Here is a 19,539-nt window from a genome sequence, read left to right as displayed (position 1 = left end):
AGGGTAAGGGTGCCCATCGATGAGATGTCTTCGGCGGACCGGTGGACACTTTGGGCAGAATACACATCTCTGAGTCATCATAGTTGTGTTGTTAAGGTAATATATAAATCAAGGAAGCTGTGTCAAACAAGGCGCTACACACATTTCCTTTACTTTTTCTATACCTTATAAAATCAGATGATACAAAACAATTAATTTTCAGGATTGCTATCTGTATTTTCTACCACAGAAAAAGCCTAGCAATGCCTGCAGGAGAACGATTCTCCCTTCTAAAGCATTAACTCTTACTTCAGGCCTATGTCGTATTTATGTAACCAGCATTGAGAGCTTTGCATTTATCATCTGGTCCTATTAATCTATCAATGACAGTAAATTTACAACACATCGATCCCCCACCCCCACAAATAACCAAATAAAGTACACCAGGCCTAGGTCTGAGGCAGAAACAGTTTGCAAGGAATGGCACTTTCTGTCTCCCTATGCACCAGGATCACCTGCTCACTGGACTTTTAGCCTAGAAGGGAAAAGGTCATGTTCTCAAATATTCAGAGGGTTTTCATGTGGAAGAGCACTACACACATTCTGCTGTGCTCCAGAACAAAACCAGAGCCAGTATGAAGGCATCAATATAAAGGAAGACACAAGAAGGAAGTCCCAACCGTGGGACAGATTTGCTAAGTGGCAGAGAGCTCCCTGACACCGAGGCCAGTCAAGTGGAGTCTGGTACCAAGCGCTTACCAGGAAAACAAACAAACAAAACCACCCTACACTGGAAAGAGCTGCACACCCAGCAAGGTGGACCTTAACGTCCCTTCCAGCTCTGAGGGTTTCCTTTCTGAGAACCTGATGTAAACATTTACAATGGCTTCTTTCTATTTCCCAGAATGCTCTCTGGCCCACTTCCTCCTCCTTCCTGCCCCCAAACTACCAGGTTCACAGGGCAGAGGACCCAAAAGCTTCAGTGCCTCTTCCAAGGAGTGTTACATAGCAACAAAGAAACAGCAGGAATGGCCTGGCCTCCTTCCTGCTCCTGCCCCACTCACCTCCCGCTCACTGCCCTGCTCCCATCCTGTTCTTGCCCGACTTCTTGTCCTTCCTTTCTGCTTCTTGTTCCTTATTTTGTTTTTCTTGTCCCTCTACTTCCGCCCAACCCTAGTCCTGTTTCCCTTTTCTCTAAGGAATGCCACACTGGGCCATCGCTGGGGGAAGTGTTCCCCGTCTACTGCAGAGATGGTGAACATCTCTCTGCTTCCGCTTCCGGTGAGTAGGAGCTTTGGGGAAGATGCCCTAAGAGGGAAGCTCAGGGCGAATTAGGAAGGCAGCAGGGTACTTGAGAAATGGAATGAAGTAAGTCCAGCGAGAGAGGCCCAGCACAGTGAAGTCTGCTGGAGCGGCAGTGCAGACCCGGCTGTGCCTAAACTTGGGTTGTGACAAAGATCTGCAACTGAGCCGCAAATTCAGGGGAGTTATGATAAAAGTCGGCACTTTTTCCTCACATTTGAAGCTAAGACGAGAGAGCATTTGTTGGAGTACGTGCTTTGTCTCATTGTGCTACTTACTAAAATAGTCTTGTTGAAAATGTAATTAGGCTTTAAAACTTTCCTAACATTTGGTGATTATATATATTTACCATACTACCCCAAGTTCCAAATCTCAACCAGCAAAAGGGAAGCTGTTTTATCTGGCTCACTAAAGAGTTTCTTTGGGAAAACTTGACATTCGTTGGGTTTATGTAGCATTACCCAGGGTAATGACCAGGTCACTGTTATTAGCTATGTGTGCACGTATCGATATCCAAATAGACTTGAGTGAGAAGAGGCATATGGAATGTGTCGTACCTCGAGGGCATTTCAAAATTCAGGATGTCTCGCACAAAGGTCAGCATGTATTTATTCATTTCTTTGGGAAGTTCCCCAATGGACAGCAGAATGTTCTTCACATCCATGTAGGATGGGTTGCTCTTTAAGATGACAGCAGCGGCAGTCGTGCGAACAGTCTTTTCATGAATCTTCCGATTCTGGTGGTATATCCTGTTCAAGGTCTTCTTCACCTGTTAGAAGATGCTTAAACTTAGCACACTCATGGAGCTTTAAAACTGATGCTGGAGGGACAGTGACATGGGTCGCCAGGTAAAGGAGAGAACTGACTTCAAAAGGTTGTTCTCTGAACTCTTCGTGTGTACCTAGTCTCCCCCCTCTCCCTGTCTTCCTCCCTCCCTCTTTCCCCCTCTCTCTCAATAAATTCATGTACTAATTTAAAACTGATATTGTGGTGAGAATATCAAGTGCTTATTTAGATATACACGTGTTATTACATCTGCTAGATTCCTTTGCAATCAGGTTGATCCCATGTGACTGGGCTAGCTTGGACCATGAATAGAATTTATGAGAATGGTTCTGAGGCAGGGGCAGTTAAGACCTCACATGCCTTTTGCATCTCTTTCATGACTGCTGTGAACACAGCTACATATTCACTAACCCATGTTAGACACAGCACGAGTAGTAAACTGTGGATCAACTGTAAGGTTTTGCAGTTCATGTGTTATCGAAACAGTGTTTGTCTTACCTAATATAGATTTCTAAGGCTGCTGGCGTGGCAATGAATTTTGGGGGAGAAGGCAATATGAACTGATATTTTCTTACAACAAAGTACCTCAGATTCCTTTCCTCTCTTTTTTAATACAAAATGTAATGGACCCATTTCCAAAAGTAGTTTTATTTTCATACTAAAAGTAGAAACAGTTTCCAAACATTTCCCCAACCCTAACTCATGCACAATCTCTCCATGTTGGCATTCTTCGCCAACCTCTGTGGTGTGAATGTGCTTCTCCAAAGGTTTACATGTGGTCACCAATGTGATGGTGCTAAGGTGTAGAACCCTTGAGAGCTACGATCTAGTGAAACATCATTAGGTCCTTGCCCTCGGGAGGAATCAATGCAGGTTTCACCGGAACTGTAGTTCCTTCAAGAATTAGTTTCTATAAGGGATTACAACATCTCTCTTTAATCTTCATTCTACATAAACCATGCCATATTCTTTGGTCTTTCTTGCCTCTTCCTATCTCCTCAAGTCTTGCCCTTGCTCTCAGAAGTGTAGGAGTGCAATAACCCACCCAAGAACAAACACTAGAAAAGGGCCACCCAGAATTACAGCTAGGTCGATCTTTCTTAAAAGCCCACACAGTCAACTGCTTGTCATACAAAAATGGTAGGAGGACACGCAGTGCAGATAGCATCCTCAGTGGTAAACACTCTCAAGGAAGCTCCTATGAAATACCCTCTGCTCTAACAAAATCACCATGCTGGTGGCTTCCAGAAAACAATGCATGAGCAGGTGAAGTCACATAATTCAACCAGTTGAAGATTTTAACAATGTTCTGAAAGATACAGAAGCAAAGATATTTTTAAGGAGAATTTAGCTACCTGGCCAACTGTAAGAATTTGTTTCCTAAAATAAGAAAATGCATTTCAGGATACAGGACATATCTGTTGAAAATGTGAGGCTGATTTAGAATAGCATTAAATAGAACCTAAGAGTTATTTCTGAGCAAAAGGGAGTGACTGTGATAAGAAAAAACAAAAACAAAAGCAGAGTGATCAGAAAGAAGATGACATTTGGTTTAGCAGAAGTGTTTTCTTGCTCTCCTCCTGCTAAGGTGTTTACCTCATCTGTGATGAAGGAGACATCATATCTCTGGAGTACAGTGGTAGCCAGGTGGCTGACGGGCCCTTCTCCAGCCTCAGCATACTTCAAAAGGAGCGGGATACCTTCGGGAAGCAAGGCGTTCTTCAGGGCCAGCAAGTACATCGTGGTGTCCTCCTTTTTCTCTGGCTTTTCAAGCCCTCCCAGGATTAGCTTCTTAGCTTCAACCACGGCCTAAAATATCACACACCTCAGACAAATGCCCAGCTCCACACTCAGACAAGAACACAGCAACTTTTAGGAAGTTTGCTCTAGCTGCCAAGTAAAGCTTGCTAAAGGTACTCCATCTTCTCAAACATCTGTTTACGTGTTCTAGAGAAGCAGAGCATAACCAATAGTGGGCATTCAGTCTTTAATACACTCCAGTTATAGAAAGTGAATGCATTTCCAGAGGAAGCTCAGTTACTCTCTGTGGAGGAAACTTCCTCCCCACCTCAGACAAAAGACAACTGTGGTTCCATATCCCCAGGTCCTTTTGTTCATGGTTTACTATTACAGTGTCCATGGGGTTGGCTTCTGGACCTCCTGGTGATAGCACAATTCACGGGTGCTTGAGACCCTTAGATAAAACCAACACTCTTTGCATGTAATCTGCATGTTCCCGCCTACCTATTTGAATCGTCTCTACTTTATTTGTTGTACTCAGTATAATGTGACTGCTGGGCGAATGACTATGCTGTATTGAATACATGGTTATTACAATGCATTTGTCTTCACTATTTTCAACCTGCAGCTGGTTAAATCACAGCTGGAGAATCCCCATATACAGAGGGTTCACCATATTGATCTTTCTGTGTTTGATAAACTGACAAGGAATTATTTGAGGGTGGTATGATATTCTGTGCATCTTTATATAAAAGGATTGGCATCATGCCTAGTACAAAGTCGATGTTCACTAAATAATGCTGACTGGGTGCTTTTATGTATGGATTTTGTCTTTCACCACAAGATTTGACACAGAAATTGATTTTTTAAAAAAATCAGCTGTTTAATAATTATTGAAACTGGAAATGTAGAGATTTGTCACTGTCTAATATCTTAGCTATGATTTCTGTCAAATTCGATAGTGATTTTCAATATCCCTGTTATTAGTGGTCCTTTCTTGAATGCTTATCATGCATTCTATCTTTGGCTGCTCCCTGCAGAACCATTAGGCCTCAAGAATGATTCTCTGTATTGTTTTTAATAACAAGCTTTAGAAGAAGAAAAAGCAACACAGTGATGCCTTTCTTTAGCAGAAGAAAATGGGGAATTGAATGCCAGCTCATAATAAGAATGGGGAGGAAGGGGCTGTATATAGTCAGCATTTTAATCTTGTAAAATAGGAAAACAGGCTTTTAATGGATTTTACTAGATTTTAATCCACTTGGTTTTCCATATATAGTTATGCTTACAAAGTGAGTTCTTTTCTCTTTTTTTAATGGAACAGATGAGAAATTTGATAGCCTACTCAGGCAAGCAAAAGACATTTTAGCAAATACGACTAAGATACAAAGTTCTAGATGATCAGCAGCAAGTACATTCATATCACCAAAACTCACATATGAAGAAAAAGTTCCAATCAAGGAGGAAGTTGTGGAGTCCTATAACTTCTAAGGACAAGAACTATACTATACACACCACTCAAAAAATACACAGAAGCTCCTTCATTCAATTGTGGTAAAATGTTGAGTCATCAATAGAACAGAAAGAACTGCAGACACACACACACGTGCAACCACAGAGCATCTGAGATCTGAAAGGAGACACATTGCAACCCAAGAAACACACAGGACTTTACAGGTCACCCAGACAAAGTCAACGAGGAAACACCTGGCTTGAGCTCCACTTGGGGCAAGTGAGTCCAAGTCATAGGCTGAACATCACATCCAATACTTACAGGGTAGATTTTCTTCCGAAGAACACACAGAAAATTTGCAAGCTATATAAAAAATTAGGTTACACTACATCTTTGGGGGTTTTGTTGTTGTTGTTTGGGGGCTCTGGGGGGTCTATGTCTCACTATGTAGCCTTGGCTGACCTGGAGCTCACTATGTAAACCAGAGAGCTCCAGATCCTCTGTCTCCTGAGTGTTGGGACTAAAGGTGTGCAGCACCATATCTGGTACACTGCAAGTTTTAACAAATTTAAGAAGACTGAAACCATGTCAAATATTTTCCAGCCACAACTATGTGTAACTAGAAATCAAATACCAGAAAGAAATAAGGGAAAATTAGCAAGTATGTGGGAATTAAACAGTATTCTCCTGAGCTACTATTGGGTCAAAGAGAAACCTAAAATATACCTTCAGGTAAATGGAAAAGGAAATACAACATATTTCACAGTCACAGTAAAAACAGCTCTGAGAACGAAGCTTACAGCATACTTGCTGACATCAAAAGGGATCTCCAGTAAATAGCATGTTACGTTTCAAATAACTGTTGTTAAGGGAAAAAGAAACTCAAAATTAGCAGAAGGGAGAAAACAACAAAAACCAGACAAGAAATAAGTGAAGTAGAAATCTGGCAGAAAAAAAATCAATGAAAATAATACTGTGGGTTTTTAAAAACAATAGAAATCAACAGACCTTATGCTAGGATAAGAAAAGAAAATAAGACTCAACTAGGCAAAATAAGAAATGAACGTTGAAGTTATCACTGATGACACAAACACAAAAGGTCCTCAGAGTCCACCAGAGGAGCAAGAGGTACACAGAAGACTGCGTAACTCAGGGAAACAGCCCAGCCACTTGGGACGCTTAGCACAAACATGACTGACCAATAACAAACTCAGCAGTGTGACGACACGGGTAATGAACAAGACTGACTGGGTAATCAAGCCTCCTGGGAAGGAAGGGCCATGGCCACACGGCTTCACATTTAAAGACAGCCCTCCTCAGACTCTCACAAACAACTGAGGAGAAGGGAATATTGTACAAAGCATTGCTCCATATCAGAGCCAAGAGACTACCAGAAGACTAGAAACCATCACGGCTGAACACTTCTAACAAAGGGACAGCATCCGTGAGAAGGAGAGGTGGCTCAGCAGTGAAAAGCACTTGATGCTCCTTGCAGAGGATCCTGGTTCAGTTCTCAGATCCAAATGCAGCTCACAATCATTGGTGGCTCCAGTTACAGAGCATCACACACATCTTCTGGTCTTCACAGGCACACAGGGCAGTGAGATTACATCCAAACAGGCAAAAGCACCCATACACCTAAATAAACCTTCTTCGATAGTCAAGAGTACACTAAAATACCCACATACACATTCTGCATGATTGAGATTTATCCCTGTGATGATTCAGCCTTGGTTTTGCATATGCAAATCAACAAATGTAACTGACCATATTAGCAGAGTGAAGGCCAAAACAATATGGCCATCTCAACAGATGAAAAAGAGATATTAGGCAAAATGTTACTTTCTGTTCTGGTAACTCTACAAATGGGGTGTGAAAGAAATGTCCCATGTGATAAAAAGCCCTGTGTGGTGAGTTCATAAGTAACACGTGGCAGAGTAAAAAGCCGAAGGCTTCTCTGCGATCAGGGACAAGACATGAATGCTTAGGAGGCACCTCTATTCTCCATCACACTTAAAGTCCTAGCCAGAGCAATTAGCCAAGACATAGAAATAAAAGCCTCTAAGTAGGAAAATAAATATGTGAAGCCACCTGTTTCATGACCAGATGGCTTTAAACACAGGAAAGCCTACAGACTCCATTCTCGCTATTGGAACTGATGAGTGGATTTGGTAAAGCGGCAGAACACAATGTCAACCAACAAAAGCAGTAGTAGTTCCAAATATTAATAACGTAACATCTGAAAAGGAAGTTAAGAAAAGAGCCTTTCTGTAAGAGTATCAAAAAATATGTAGGTGTATTTATGACCTAGGAAGTGAGACACTGTATACTGGACACCAGAAAATGGTGATTGAAACAACTGAAGATATCTCTAATAAGTAAAAGATATCCCATGTTGGGAAATTAATAAGATTAAATGTGTATATGATCCAAAGCCATCTGCAGATTCAATGCAATTCATATAAACATATAAATGGCATTCTTTAGAGAACTAGAAAGTATAGTTCTAAAATCCATACAGAATAAAACAGATACTGAATGGCCAAAGCAACTGACCAAAAGGAACAAAGTTAGAGACATCACAGTACTGTGTTTTAAAATACAGTGCTAAACAACACTCATAAAAATGGCATGGTGTTGGCATAAATTTATAGAAACAACAGTCTGTGGGATCAGCCTTGGATACATAAGCTCACACAGTAATGGTCAAATGATTTTTTTCTTCCCACAAAGTGCCAAGAACTTACAATAGGGGAAAATAGTGTTGTCAGTAATGGCTTTGAGAAAATGTGCATTCACATACAGACAAATGAAAGTGGTTCCTTAACTAACTCCAGTACAGGAATTAGCTCAAAATCAGTTATAGATTTAAACTTGAGATCTGAAATGGCAAAATATCTAGGAAAAAAAAAGCATTGGGGAGGGGTAACAGACTATGGAGACACATCATAATCCCAGCACCTAGGAGTCTAAGGTAGGAGATTATGAGTTTGATTCCTGCTTGAGCACATTCAAGGCAAGCCTAAGCTACACAGTGAGACCCTGTTTCAGAAGTAGGTAATCTGCTGATGGAATTCAGTAGTGGAGTCCCTGCTAGCATGCACAAGGCCATGAGTTTAGCTCTACCACACACACACACACACACACACACACACACACACACACACACACACACTAATTGTCTAAGATAATTAAAAACAAAGACAAAAAATGCCTGAGTACATACATAGAGGACTACCAACAAATGTGTATTAGGAGGAATATTGATGGGCAAATTGCTTTCTAGGGAGCATTTATTGAGTACATCTATATACTAGGAATCATTTAAGCAATTGCTGTTGAAAACCAAAGACTCATCACTGAAGTCTACATTCAGTGAGAGACAGAAATAAACTAGAAACCTAACGAGCAACTGAACTGTAAAGTACATGAGATGGGAATGATGCCTGGGCAAAAAGGAAAAGGGGGTTTGGGGCTGGGACGTGGCCGTGTTGGCACATGACATTACATTGGGCAGTCTGGACAGCGGTGACACGAGACCAGTGGCACTTACTTTGAGCTTGCAGCCTTCATTCTGACACAGCTTCCTGACAAGGGCTCCAATGATGATCATAACGGTTTCCCTGATGTCGTTGCTCGCAAACGAACCTTTGAACTTACTCTGCAGGGATCAAACAGGTCATCAGAACACTTCAGCATTTCCAAAGGGACACTTTCAGTTAATAAAGTAGCAAACATCTAGGCAAATGATTGTGTGTTTCCAGACAACAAACTCAGAATTTTGTCTCTGAGGCACATAGAAACGTGGTGTCTGGTTGTATGAAATATTACTAGAATGCCTGATCGCAGGTGATCTTACTCGTAGTCTGTGAACCCTTTGCAGTTCAGGGATCTGATTGTTCAGGTTAGTCTAGTCTTTATGTGAACCAGGGACATCAATGTGTGTGTGGAAACATAATGAAGATTTTGAAGCCAAACTAACTCTAATTGTTTATTGATGCAGCCTACAGATGCTCCACTCCTGTGTTTTCTTCTTTGCCACATGGTAAGATAGGTGGCCATAATCTTCAGGTTGTCATAAAGTATAGGCTATTCTGGTCACTTGGCCTGCAAAGACCCTAAGTGAGATTTGCTATTGGTGATTAATGCGTAGAAAAGAGGCCAGCAAACTCTGAATATGCCTGCTTACACTTAAGAAGATTTTGTTTATCATTTTTTATTTTCACAGTCCAGGTTCACTGTCTTCCAAGTACCCCTGACTTACAAGGAGGGCTCGAAGGAGTTCTTCATCGGGGTGGGAGGCAAATCCACAGGCATACAGGAATCTCTCCTGAAGAACAATACTGCTGTCGCTTTTAAAATCCAAAAAGTCCAGGATGGCTTCCAACGAGTCTGGAGTCTGAGCAGAGGTGACGGCATCCACGAGCTGAGGTCTATAAGACAGGCATCACTTCAGATATCAGTACTTATAATGAAATTATCACAAACTTGTCACTCACTCACTAATTTGAACCCCCCCCAAAATTACAGTTTTCCTTTGAACAAAAAATATGAATAATATGTTCTCAAAGAGATCTTAATTCTACTTAAATGTCTCTAATTCTTTCTCTTTCCTCAGAACATATGAACTACTACACTCTACTTGCCTAAGAAAAATGTAAAGATTTATAAGTTAAAATTATGTAAATATTTTGTTTGTGAGTAACGCATAGCATCTGAAGTCCCAAACTGAATACTTTTCTCTGGTGAGATTTGTAAATTACACACTTCTCAAATACCACGCTTCAAGTACCATTATAAACAGAAAATGGGTAACTATTTTAACTTCATGTGTGAGAGAGAAGTTTTTTCCCTTGAAAAAAAAAAAGACACTATGTATAGCTCTATTTTATCTGCAACAAATGTGTTATTGTCTTCCATGGGAAGATCTTAGTTGAAAACTAGTCATGAAAATATTTTTGGTTAGTTGAGTCTGGCCAAGATAAAAAAATTTAACTGATTTTTCACACTAAGGAACATCTGAGTATAAATACTACATACTGAGCTCATGCTCATAGTGGGTCAGTCCTGTAATACTAGCACTAGGGAGGCTGAGGCAGGAGGATCAACCCAGGTTCAAGGCCAGCCTGAGCTACACAGTAGTTTCAGGATAGCCTGGACTACAGAGTGAAACTTTGTCTCAAAATATATCAAACAAACAAAGTTGATTAATAGCTTGAGGACACAATTCCACAGAAGTGAGGCAGCCCCCATACCAAAGCATAAGTATAAACCTGAGCCTGTACTAATTTACACTCATGGACACAGAACAATAGCCATGAGAATCAGTGCAAAAATGGGGGTACTTCTGGCCAAGTGAGCATTGTGTTACTGACCTGTGTCACAGCAATTGGAGTGCAGATTAACAGAAGCACTTATTTGGAGGTAGGATAGAAGATTAGAAGTGGTCCTTCTTACATAACAAAAAACAACAAGGTTGTGGTTTAGGGCACTGATGCTCTCGCAAAGAACCAGGTTCGATTCCCAGCACCCATATGGTAGCTCACAACCACCTGTGACTCCACTTCCAGAGGATCCAGCACTCTCTTCTGACCTGCAAGGGCAGCAGGCATGCGTGCTGCATACATGCATGTAGCAGTGTTCAAACTCATAAAGTCAATTTTTTTTAATTAAAAGATAGTGACAGTGTCAAATGTTCTCCTGACAGATAACCCTGAGCAACAATGGGCGCTTACAGCACTTCCTTCTTCTCTGCCTTCAGGATCTGGAGGATCTCTTCTCTCCTTGCAGTCCTGAGGTGCTGAATGAAGGCCAGGAAGCTGCTGACCGCCTTGGCATTGGACAGGTTCTCAGGCTCCAGGTGTTTTCTGATAGACTGCCAGTGCTCCGCCAGCTGCAAAAACACAGGCACAGTGCCGTCCCCTTCGTTCTGGACTCCCAGTTTACAAAGGCAGCTATTCTCCACAAAGACACAGAGGTCACGGCTCATCTCATATGCTGTGTAAAGCTAGAAGCAAATACAGTGTCCTGCTTTCCCTGGGGGCCACACCTCTATGGTACCGGTTTGTCTGCTGGTGCTGAACTTGCAGGACCTTGGACAGCGGCCAAGTGATGTTTGGATGTGTGGGTTCTCCTATGTGATAACTACATCGGAGGCCGGGCTTTGAGCACACCAGTGAGAGTGTGCGGGAGTTTAGTCATCAGCAGGGTGTCTGGTATTTGGGAGGGGCAAAGTGAGAACTGCTGCATCTTCTAACTTACTCCTAACCTCACCAAAAATCAATTTTTCAAACAGTTTGAGCTCCCTACTTTTCTCATAGTATTGGTTGTGTGAAATCTAGAGTCAGGCTGCTATTGAGATCTGAACTGCTCAGAGGCTGTATAAAGGGGCAGTGTTGAGAAAAGGCCATTTCTCACACACTGCAGTTCTCGTACAGTGGCTTTGCAAACAGTAGCAACTGTAATCAGGGCACCTTTGAAACAAGCCAGCAACTTCGCGTCTCCACTTCAATACTTTCGTGTCTCACTCACAGAGCATTAGAGTCTATCAGTGACTGTTAACTCAGCTGTGCGGTAAACCACCACGCCATCTGCTTTAAAACCATTGCTTTCTTTACAGAATTAGCTGACACTTTTGCTGCAGAGAGAGAGGAAGGAAGAAAGGGAGGAAGGGAGGGAAGGAGGGAAGGGAGAGGGAGGGAGGAAGGGACGGTGAGCGATCACAGCGCAGCATTACTCCTGAGTTCTGTCACACTTACAGAAGGACATCCTTGGCAGGCACTCTGGAGGACCTGCCCCACTATGGGAATGGCTGTGTACTTCGAATCAAGGGCTTTGATTACACCTGCAACTTGCTTCCCAGGCACCATTCTTGGACCTGCTTCAGTCGTCTTCAGCTCCAATTTCTGCCTGTGCAACACCAAATGGAAACAGCATATTATAAGAATTTATGTATGCATGTATGTGAGAGAGAGGAAAAATACAAAAACTCCAGCTCTTCAAGAAAACACAAAACCAACTAACTTACTCCATTTACACTCGAGCTGCAGAATCTCCAGTGACACCTTAAACCCCAACAAAACTATGACATTTTTCTGGTGTAACTATTTTATTCAAAGACTTGGGAGTTTAAGTCTAGACTTTCAAAATATCAAGCCAAGAGAAAATTTGCCTGGATGGTGGACAAGACATGGGTATCAGTCCTTTTGAATTTAGACCTGCTTTCTGAAAATCATGTTCAAGGCAAGTCATGTGTCATCTATTAACCAAAACAGTCAACAAAACTTATTTTCCAAAAATGGTCTCAATAGTGATTTTTTTCTGATATGCTTTCCTAGAATTTTGTCTTTCTGTCATCAGATGATAGGAAAAACAAGTATTTCATGTGTGTTACTGTAGATTGTGTGAAAAATGAAAATGGACAAGCTGGACTCAATTTATTTTTTCAAGGACTTCACAATCAAAATTGTGTGCATGCACATGGACACACACACACACAGACACACGCCTATTTATAATAATATATAGAAGAAAAAGTTGAATATAATAATATATAATATATGAAGGAAAATAAAAATTGTGGCATTGTCTTACTTTGATACTATTTTTCCTGCAATGGCTTGTAGGAAGTTCAAGGAGAAATCCCTTGTCTCTTCTGCATGCACAGCTGTGACAAAACTGTCCTCTATCTTATAGGTGGTGACAGATGTGGCTTTTGAACTGACACCCAATACCTGCATAAATAAATAAGTGAACAAGTAGAAAGTAATTATTCTTAAGCCTTAATTGAATCAAACAGAAGCTGTCTTTCAATTTTTAAAAGATGCCTCTTTTACACCACTGGCCATCACCCATGCCCACAGCATTTTTAAATATCTATTCATTTGGCACACGTGAAAATATAAGCTAAACTAAAAATGATGAATGTCTTCAAGTTACACAGCTTTGTTCTTTCCTATTTTTTATCTCTGTAGAATGCTTCACAGAAAACAATACCTGCCATACCTGATTTACTGTTGTAAATCCAGACCTCTCAATTTTGCATGTGTCCAGGGCCTTAGTCTTGACCACTTTGTCTTGCTGAGCCTGGTAGGTCACTTTACAATCCCCAGATATATCTACCTGGAACAGAAAGTAAGAGTATAATGTTTTTGATGCTATGTAGACCATCTGTGTTCTCATGGAAGGAGGCTTGGCTCCTGGGCTCCCTAGCATGTCATGGCAGAACCCCACCCCACCCCAGGATGACAAAAAAGCTCAAGTACTTGGAGGCTCCTACAGGATTCTGGTTCTCACTTTCTCTCTTTGAATCTTAAAAATCTCAGCTGTCCCAGGAATCATGGCCAGCCATCCTAATTCTCTCTGAACTTAGGATTTGGACAAACTGTTTGACCATAACAGAAATCTCTGGTCACATGGTAATTGTCTGCAGAGGGGGAGGTATTTTTAAAGGCTATATCAAGATGGTGTGTGATTTTAACAGAGAAATATGATCATAAATTCTTGAGACCCATGGAATTAACTAAATCCATTGCCATTCACAATAAAAATTTGAGTTTAGACAAAAACATCCCAACATAGACTCTGCTCTACTCCTCCCAGCTTTCCCCTTGGGTCCCCTGCTGGCACCACACCAGCTGCTGCTACAACAGGCTAGCCACATTCCCTCAGCTGGATGAGTTAAGACCAGGAAAACTGGTATACGGCCTGGCTCAAATCTGATAGATAGAGATCTACTTAATTCTTCATTTCTATTTCTTTACTGAATTAGGGGTCTTGGGGTAAGTAGTGACTCTACACACTGACACTGCATTCCAAAGAGCTGTGACCACTAAAATACAGGTGTTCAGCTTTTTGTTTACCCATGATGTTAGCATCCTTAGGACAAATCTAGGGAATGTATTTTTAATATGCTCCCCACAAGACAGCAGCAGAATAGAGGCACCTAACAACTATTGGGTCCCCAAGGTTTTCTGCATATATAAAAATTATCCAAAGTCCTTTTAATACAATTGATTCCAATTCCTTAACTCTGTATTTAATCAACAAATAATTTCATATGTAAATGAGATCTGACTACCCAGTCTAAGTCAACTTTTCTGAAACAGCACAGAGGTTGCGATTTTCTGTGGAATTTCAATAGGCAGAAATTCTTATAAGCGGTTTTGAGATGCCCATTGAGAAGATGCTGATGGACTGATGCTGATGGACCGATTTACTTTGTAGTACTGGGCCCATGTGTGCTCAGCAAGCTCTCTACTACTAACCCATAGCCCCAGGCCTTTTTATATTTTACCATTGCTTGGGAGGCGTATGTGTGTTCTGTAGCTGTATGTGGTAAATGCATGTGTGTACACCTGTGTGCATGTGTGTACATCTGTGTGTATGTGTGTACACCTCCATATGCTTACATGTAGGCCATAGAGAACAAAAGGTGTTTTCCTCCATCACCTTTTCCTTCCTTTCTTGAGACAGGTTCTCTCTGTAAACCTGAAGCTCACCACTTGCGTCAGCAGGGCTGGCCAGTGAACTCTCAGAAGTCACCGGTCTCCACCTCTTGCACTGGGTACTAGCACACAAGGGGCCACACCCAGCTTCTATAAGCATCGTGGAGATCTGTTTGGTTTTGTTAAATTACCCAGGCTGTCTTAAAGTTATATGGCCTGGGCATACCTTTGCTTAAAATCTGGCCTTAGCTCCCAAGTAGCTGAGATTACAGGTGCCCTCACCAAGTTCTTGAATTCTTAGAATTGTCACTAAGTACCTCGTTGGTGGTCCCAGAGCTTAACTGCATCTGGAATAAGCTAGCCAAGCCTCTCTTGAGATTTTCTATGCCCACAGGCTCATTTTCATATGAGTAGAACTCTTTGACCTAAAAGGAAAAAGAAATAAAAATGAAGCAATGGTACATTGTTTATCAGATCTGGTTAAAGATGTGGCTGGCGGCTCTCACCCCTACTGATTGTGTGAGACATTGGTAGCGCAAAGCTGTGATTTCTTTCTTGTGAAAAGAAGCAGGTTTTATTTCTGAGAAGCTAGGTCATCAGGAAATGGGACTTAGGAGTCAAAAATGAAGATTCTGAACATGATAACATTTATTACAGAGAGTCTGGAACTTCTGGGAAAACCAGGGGTGTGCAAGGAAGAAACTCTGGGAGCATTCCTTTAGTTCACATCACACACTTTTCTCTTATAATTCAGCTTGAAACACGAACCAATTAGTAAAGAGTTCTCTTTTTTTGCCCTTAGAAGATGTTTATTGTTGCCTAAAGCTTTCCCTTATTCTTTTCCATTATTCTTGGTGGTAGTATTAATAGTATCGTTTTTGGACTATTTCAGATCGTTTTCTTTCTTTTTTAATTTAAATTAGAAACAAGCTTACTTTACCTGTCAATCCCAGCTCCCTCTCCCTCCCCAATAAAGGGTTCTTAGAAGAGAATGACAATTGCTACAAATGGCAGTTAAGACTCTTGAGATAGCCTGATGTCTGTAGGCTAGCAGGGCCCAGGTTTGCCCAAGACTAGAACCCAGATGGCCAAAGTGTTTGCAGAGCATTGGTGCTGCTCTGGGCAGAAGAAGACACAGAGGCTGGAGGACCGGCAGGGTTGTCTACTACACAGCCAGCCCATGGCTCCTGTTCAAGGTCTCATTAGAGGGCAGGGGAAGGTTGAAATGAGAAGAGTGGGTTGGAAGTGATGTGGTTCTGCTTTATCCTTGACACTTAGTAGAACCGTATCTTTCATCATTTTAATGAGTCAAACCATCCTTAAGAAACAGCACAAAAAAGCAAAGAGAAGTTTTTAGAGGGCAGTCTATTGCTTTCACCTTGGGTTGACTTTAAACATATCACTTGGTTTAGAAGCAAAGGACAGACATTAGTAGAAAGTTCAGTAATGTGGTAAATTTAATTACTACCAGTTCAAATAATTCAGCCTACCTAAATACTTCTCATGTCTTAGGAGACAATATTGTGTCTGAATGAAGCTCCCAAGCTCCCAAATCTCTATTTTTACTTTCTAGACATACTCTGCCTGATGACAGGTTTTCTGGCTACTGTATTTATGATCAGTTTTAGTCACTCCACTGCATAGTCCTTCGGTGTTGGAATAGTGTCGTTTGTGCTGGTTAAAAGGGAACTGTGTCAGTGACCTCACTGTCTGAAAATCCAGGGATCATGTTCTCAAACAAACCACTGACAATTTCTCAGACCCAAGCCAGCTTCCCGATGCTCTATATTATAAACTGAACTTCCTTCCTTTAGCAATAACAGTAAATAATCTGAAAAACATAAACTTGGAGACACAATTGGTGGCTATTGCTTTCCTATAACTAGAAAAGTGGACATGCCTTTTGCTTTGTCTTTTGTATGGCTGCTGTTTCAGAAGCTGAAACTGTTCATTATTAGAACTGACCAATTTGACCCAAAGTAAAGGTGGCATCCTTATCCATACTCATCAAACGTTGAAATCACTCAACACTGATTATATTAATAAACTGGAACTTTGAAGTTTGACCCAGGTGTCTGTCACAGCAGTAATCTTAAATTCACTATTTCACAAGAGGAACTGAGTGCATTTTATGGTGTTCGGGCCATAAAGCCGATAACTCCATGCAGTTCTGCAATGAATTCTAAATATCCAAATGTTCAGGTCTCTGGTCTGAATCCTCAGTCCCCAGAGTTCAGAGGACAGCAGGAATTCCAGTCTACACAGGAACTCAAATTGGCAGTGAGGCCAGACAGATCACCAGGAATGCCCAGCATCGTGTGCTCAACTCTGGGCCATTTTTCCTTAGAACTGTATTTTCCCTTAGGAAGAAGATGTCTCTTTTAGTTCATGGACTCAAAAACAGAAGGCAAATTTACATCCTAAATGTAATTTTATTGCCTAAAAAACAAAAATAAGTTGAACTGATCCTGGCAAACAGGGATTCACCATTTTATCTTTGATATTTAACTAAGACTAAGCATAGTTAGGAAGTATGAGACGGAAGCAAAGGAAGACATGGGTGATTTTGACAGGTGCCACCCACAGCAGGGTCAGTGTGTGAGCAGGAGCTGCAAAGCTGGGTGTAGATAGCAGATCCACACCAGGAAACAATACAAAATTAGAGGCCAGCTTAATTTTATCAGTACAGACAACCAAAACCAAATAGGCAGCTTTCATTTGTCAGTGTTCATGAACTTAACGGGCAGCTGCCATGTTCCCAACTTAGTTGTTGCATGTAGACAAAATCAGATCATGCCCAGGCACTTGCATATGGTTAATGAGTGATTCTGGGAAAAAGAAAATAAGCAATGGATGTGTATCTAAGGATTTTGTTAGGTTCTTTCATAATATGGGAGTTTTCAATGGGGACAGGAGAAAGAAGGCCTCTGGAAAAACAAAAAGATTCTCTGGAAATCCCAGGAGTTTTATGTAGAATTTAATTTTGGCCTAGGGCAGAAATGTCCTCCATGAGTTGTCCATCAGCTGTTTCCCTGCCTTTGCAGTTTCTCTCCTTGTAATATGAAATGACAATGACCTTTCTAATATGCATGTGGCCTGAAATTCCCTTTGACTTCTTCTTAGTCTATAGGGTCAAGTCTCCTCCAGGTACTTTATTGTACAACTGAGAGATATATAATGATGTACTTTAACCTGTGGCTACAACAAATCATCACAGATCACAGCTCCCATCGGACAAGCACATTGGTGTCACTGAAATAGTGATGTGGCAGCTTCACTCAGCCTTTGCTCAGTGAGGGCGCTGAGCTCTTGTGTGTGTGTGTGTGTGTGTAACAAGACTTTGTACTCAGCTTCCGTCAAAGACACCGCAAAATCATAGGTTGTGGTTAAGATCATAAATGCAATTAATATTTAATGGACTCAAGAAGCTTGCCACTTTGGAGGTCCAGAGAAGAAAATCCCTGTGTTTCATGTTAATAAGGTTGAGCCATATGCAAACCAAGTAAGTGAATACATACGGTGAAAAACAAAATAGGGAATTCTTCAAGTCAGCCCAGGAGGACAATGGAACATAGAAGTTAGGGCTTGGACTGTACTTCAAGTGTCAACTTCGTGACCTGCCAGCTCTGTGCCCTTTGGAAATTTTCTTAACCTCTCAGAACTCCAGTTCCTCATCTGCCACAGGAGGATAACACAGCAGCCACCTCCTAGGTCTGTGACAAGCACAGGGAACAAAGTTCCTGGTGTCTTCAGGCAGAGCTCAGCACACTGTAAACAGTACATTCCCGTTCCTTACCACTAACCAAATCATAAGCCAAGGTCATTTAGCCTCACATCAACTTTTGTGTCCATCCCTTCACAAACATTCACTGAATTTTCACTATACTCAAGTTGCTGAACGCAAAAAGAGAAAGTCGTGATTGCTGCCCATGAGAAACTCCCTGCTACTGTGGACAGAAGACAGAGAATTGTAATGCACTAAGATGGACACTTGAATAGAAATCATCTCAAGGGGTGGTGGGCTGGGGGGATGTTAGGGAAATCTTTATGGATATACCAGTCAGCACAAGGTGGAGATACTCTGGGGAAGGAGAAGACAGACAACAGAGCTGAGAGCGCAAGGGCTAGAATATAAGTAGGATTGGGCATTTTCTCTGCTGAAAGTTACACATTAGCAATGGATATGGGTGGCTAGGAGAGAAATGGGAAGGCGATGATTGAGTTCCAAAGTACCAAGAGTGCTGCGAAGTCAAACAGTTGTTTCCAGCTGACAAGAGGGTGTGGCTCTTACAAAAGAAAGGAGGCTATGTGAACAAAGTTGGAGCCAAGGAAAGATTCTGACAGGTAGAGAAAGGGACACGCACTCTCAGACTGGGGTTTGCATTTTATGTGATGCTAGCACATGGCCACCTCTGAGTTCTCTCTTTCAGTACTACATGTGCCTCCTGGTTTGCAATAGAGGTTTCTGGCGTTTTTACATTAACGTGCTTCTCGTCCTGATTTTGAGGTAGAAAGTTGGACTTTGGAGACAGGCAAAACAACAGCTATCTCTCCCCCTGTTGCTTTTCTGCATCATGATTGCATTTGACCTCACGTCCTCCTGTGTTAATAGAATACACACAACTTCCCAAAACCAGAATGTGGACTTCCTGATAATGGACTGGTGACAACTGCTTCTCAGTTCCAACGTATTGGGACCATAAAGTAGGTTAGATTTAAATCATACGTAAAACTTCTGAAAGCTTACAGAATTCTCATACAGAATTCTAGGTGGACATTACAATATTCATTCATCATTTTGCTCTATTTAATGCTTTTCCACGTCATATCTAT

At 41.5% G+C, this 19,539-nt stretch overlaps 1 protein-coding gene across 1 annotated transcript in view; it reads right to left on the bottom strand.

Moving 5' to 3' along the window:
* Mttp (microsomal triglyceride transfer protein) overlaps positions 1-19,539 on the bottom strand; it is a 39,036-nt gene that overhangs the window by 11,903 nt on the left and 7,594 nt on the right. The window contains 9 exon segments of the mRNA NM_001281608.1: positions 1,839-2,050; positions 3,664-3,876; positions 8,814-8,921; positions 9,525-9,693; positions 10,996-11,153; positions 12,019-12,169; positions 12,854-12,993; positions 13,265-13,381; positions 15,024-15,131. Of these exon segments, the coding sequence (NP_001268537.1) occupies positions 1,839-2,050; positions 3,664-3,876; positions 8,814-8,921; positions 9,525-9,693; positions 10,996-11,153; positions 12,019-12,169; positions 12,854-12,993; positions 13,265-13,381; positions 15,024-15,131 (1,376 nt within the window).

Source organism: Mesocricetus auratus, unplaced genomic scaffold, assembly GCF_017639785.1.
Source record: "Mesocricetus auratus isolate SY011 unplaced genomic scaffold, BCM_Maur_2.0 Super-Scaffold_100009, whole genome shotgun sequence".
In the NCBI taxonomy this organism is placed as follows: Eukaryota; Metazoa; Chordata; class Mammalia; order Rodentia; family Cricetidae; genus Mesocricetus; species Mesocricetus auratus.
Note: the sequence above shows the minus strand (reverse complement) of the source record. Positions and strands in the feature narration are given on the sequence as shown.